This window comes from Cupressus sempervirens, chromosome 2, assembly GCF_028749045.1.
Source record: "Cupressus sempervirens isolate cs-2001-9-10 chromosome 2, ASM2874904v1, whole genome shotgun sequence".
In the NCBI taxonomy this organism is placed as follows: domain Eukaryota; kingdom Viridiplantae; phylum Streptophyta; class Pinopsida; order Cupressales; family Cupressaceae; genus Cupressus; species Cupressus sempervirens.
In genome coordinates, this window is record NC_143119.1 from 183800938 (window position 1) to 183802750 (window position 1813).

General features: G+C 34.6%; 1 protein-coding gene across 1 annotated transcript; it reads right to left on the reverse strand.

Moving 5' to 3' along the window:
- Window positions 1–516: 516 nt before the first annotated feature.
- On the reverse strand, window positions 517–1297 carry LOC149571690 (ethylene-responsive transcription factor RAP2-3-like). The gene is made up of 2 exons (XM_089809663.1): window positions 1092–1297; window positions 517–1009 (listed from the first exon to the last, which is right to left on the reverse strand). The coding sequence occupies exons 1-2, from the start codon at window positions 1237–1239 to the stop codon at window positions 702–704; spliced, it is 456 nt and encodes a 151-aa protein (XP_089665789.1). The 5' UTR covers window positions 1240–1297; the 3' UTR covers window positions 517–701.
- Window positions 1298–1813: the final 516 nt, after the last annotated feature.

Consider the following 1813-nt stretch of genomic DNA (forward strand, 5'->3'; position numbering starts at 1 on the left):
GGCCATAGGCCTTTTACCTATCAAAACAGTTAAAAATAAAATATTAATTTTCCACAATCCATAATTCAATCTACATTTTTCTATTTTTTTGTTGTTTAACCTTATTGTTTATACAACTCTCCTCTTTGTTCAAAAATCTTCCCAGTCTTCTTGAGCCAACTCTTTATAAATGATAGCAATTTTATTTGAACTTTCTTTTGAGCAAAATTTTTTTCCAATCAATGTTTTGGATCACACTTCACAGCTCTGCAACAATCTATTTTTCTTCTCTATGAACTTTTTATCACCATGATGAAGAATCATAAAGTATCTTTTTTGTCTATAATCTTTTTACCATCATGATATAAGATTACACAACATGATCCAAAGCACAATTAAATAATTACACATAATCTAAACAAAACAAAAAAACAATTGTCATTCATCTTATTATAAACTCTCAATATCATTAAAAAAACATTTCAAAATCCATCACACCATAATTTAAAAAAAAAAAAATAGAACACGCCCAATCCATTACACATAAAATACAAAAACAATATTTTATCAATGAGGTCAATCACCCATTACAACCAATGACATTTACTTTTCAAAAATACAGGAGGTCCACCATCCTTGAGTGAGCTGATCAATAAATACACCCTCCTGTAGAACTATACAATATATGCTACCACTGGGGGCTGCAATACATTGATGAACAACTATGAATTGTTCATAGTTTGTACCTGCAACTCCTTCAAGTTACAAGTAGCTGATGTTTCTTCAACATTAAAGTTAACCTTTGCTTTTTTACCTCTGATCTTTCTTGCAGCAGCATCATAAGCTCTTGCAGCATCTTCAGCAGTAGAGAATGTCCCAAGCCAAACTCTGACACCCTTACCAGGATCCCTTATCTCTGCAGCCAATTTTCCCCATGGCCTCTGCCTTATTCCTCTATACTTATTCTTCCTCTTCCTCTTCCTCCCTCCCTCCTTATTCTCACTCACTCCTTTCACACTTGGACTCGTCGCTGCAAAAACAAAAAGCACCCACATAAGAAAAAAAACATTCGCAATTCCTTGAAATATTACTTCAAATGAAATATTACATACTTGGCTGTACTGAAACTTCTTCCTTTGGGGGAGTCCCATAGTTTTCACTCAAATTAATATCACTGGTCTTAGAAAATATGGCCCAAAACTCCTTTGCCTTCATTCCCCTGCTCGGAATAAACTCTGAGACAACAGATCCTCCACACATTTTTTTAATTCACTTGGTATATTCACAAAAAGAGTCTGATATCAAGATTGGTCTGGATGAATCTTAGCCTTCTCCACCACCTTCCTTTTAAAACCTCTGCCACTTGGCGAAACTATGAGCCTCAAAAACTGTGGGTACTTTTAGTTATTCTGCCCATAGAAACAAATGGCAATGCAGCTGGACTTTAAATCTCATCAATACTATTCCACGTTGATTATCTGGAACGTTAAGGAGTGGACTTTTCCTTTATTGTTTTTTATGTGCCACGTGTACAGTTGCCAACACGTCATCCGGTCCAGCGAGTTTTGAGTGAACACGTAGAATTTTAAATTACTCTTGTTTAAATACGGTTACCATGTGCTTTATTTTCGACGGGTTTTTAACAGTTTTCAGAAAGGTGTGTTTTATAATATGTATTAATTGTGTGTTATATGGTACACGGTTTCAAAATGCTCTTTTGGGACTTCACGTGCACTAAATAAGTTTTTGCACCATTAACAAGTGCAATGAGTACAATGGTAAGGAGCACAGTATATATGTCTGTGTGTTTTGTGTATTTTAATGTTAATTAAAA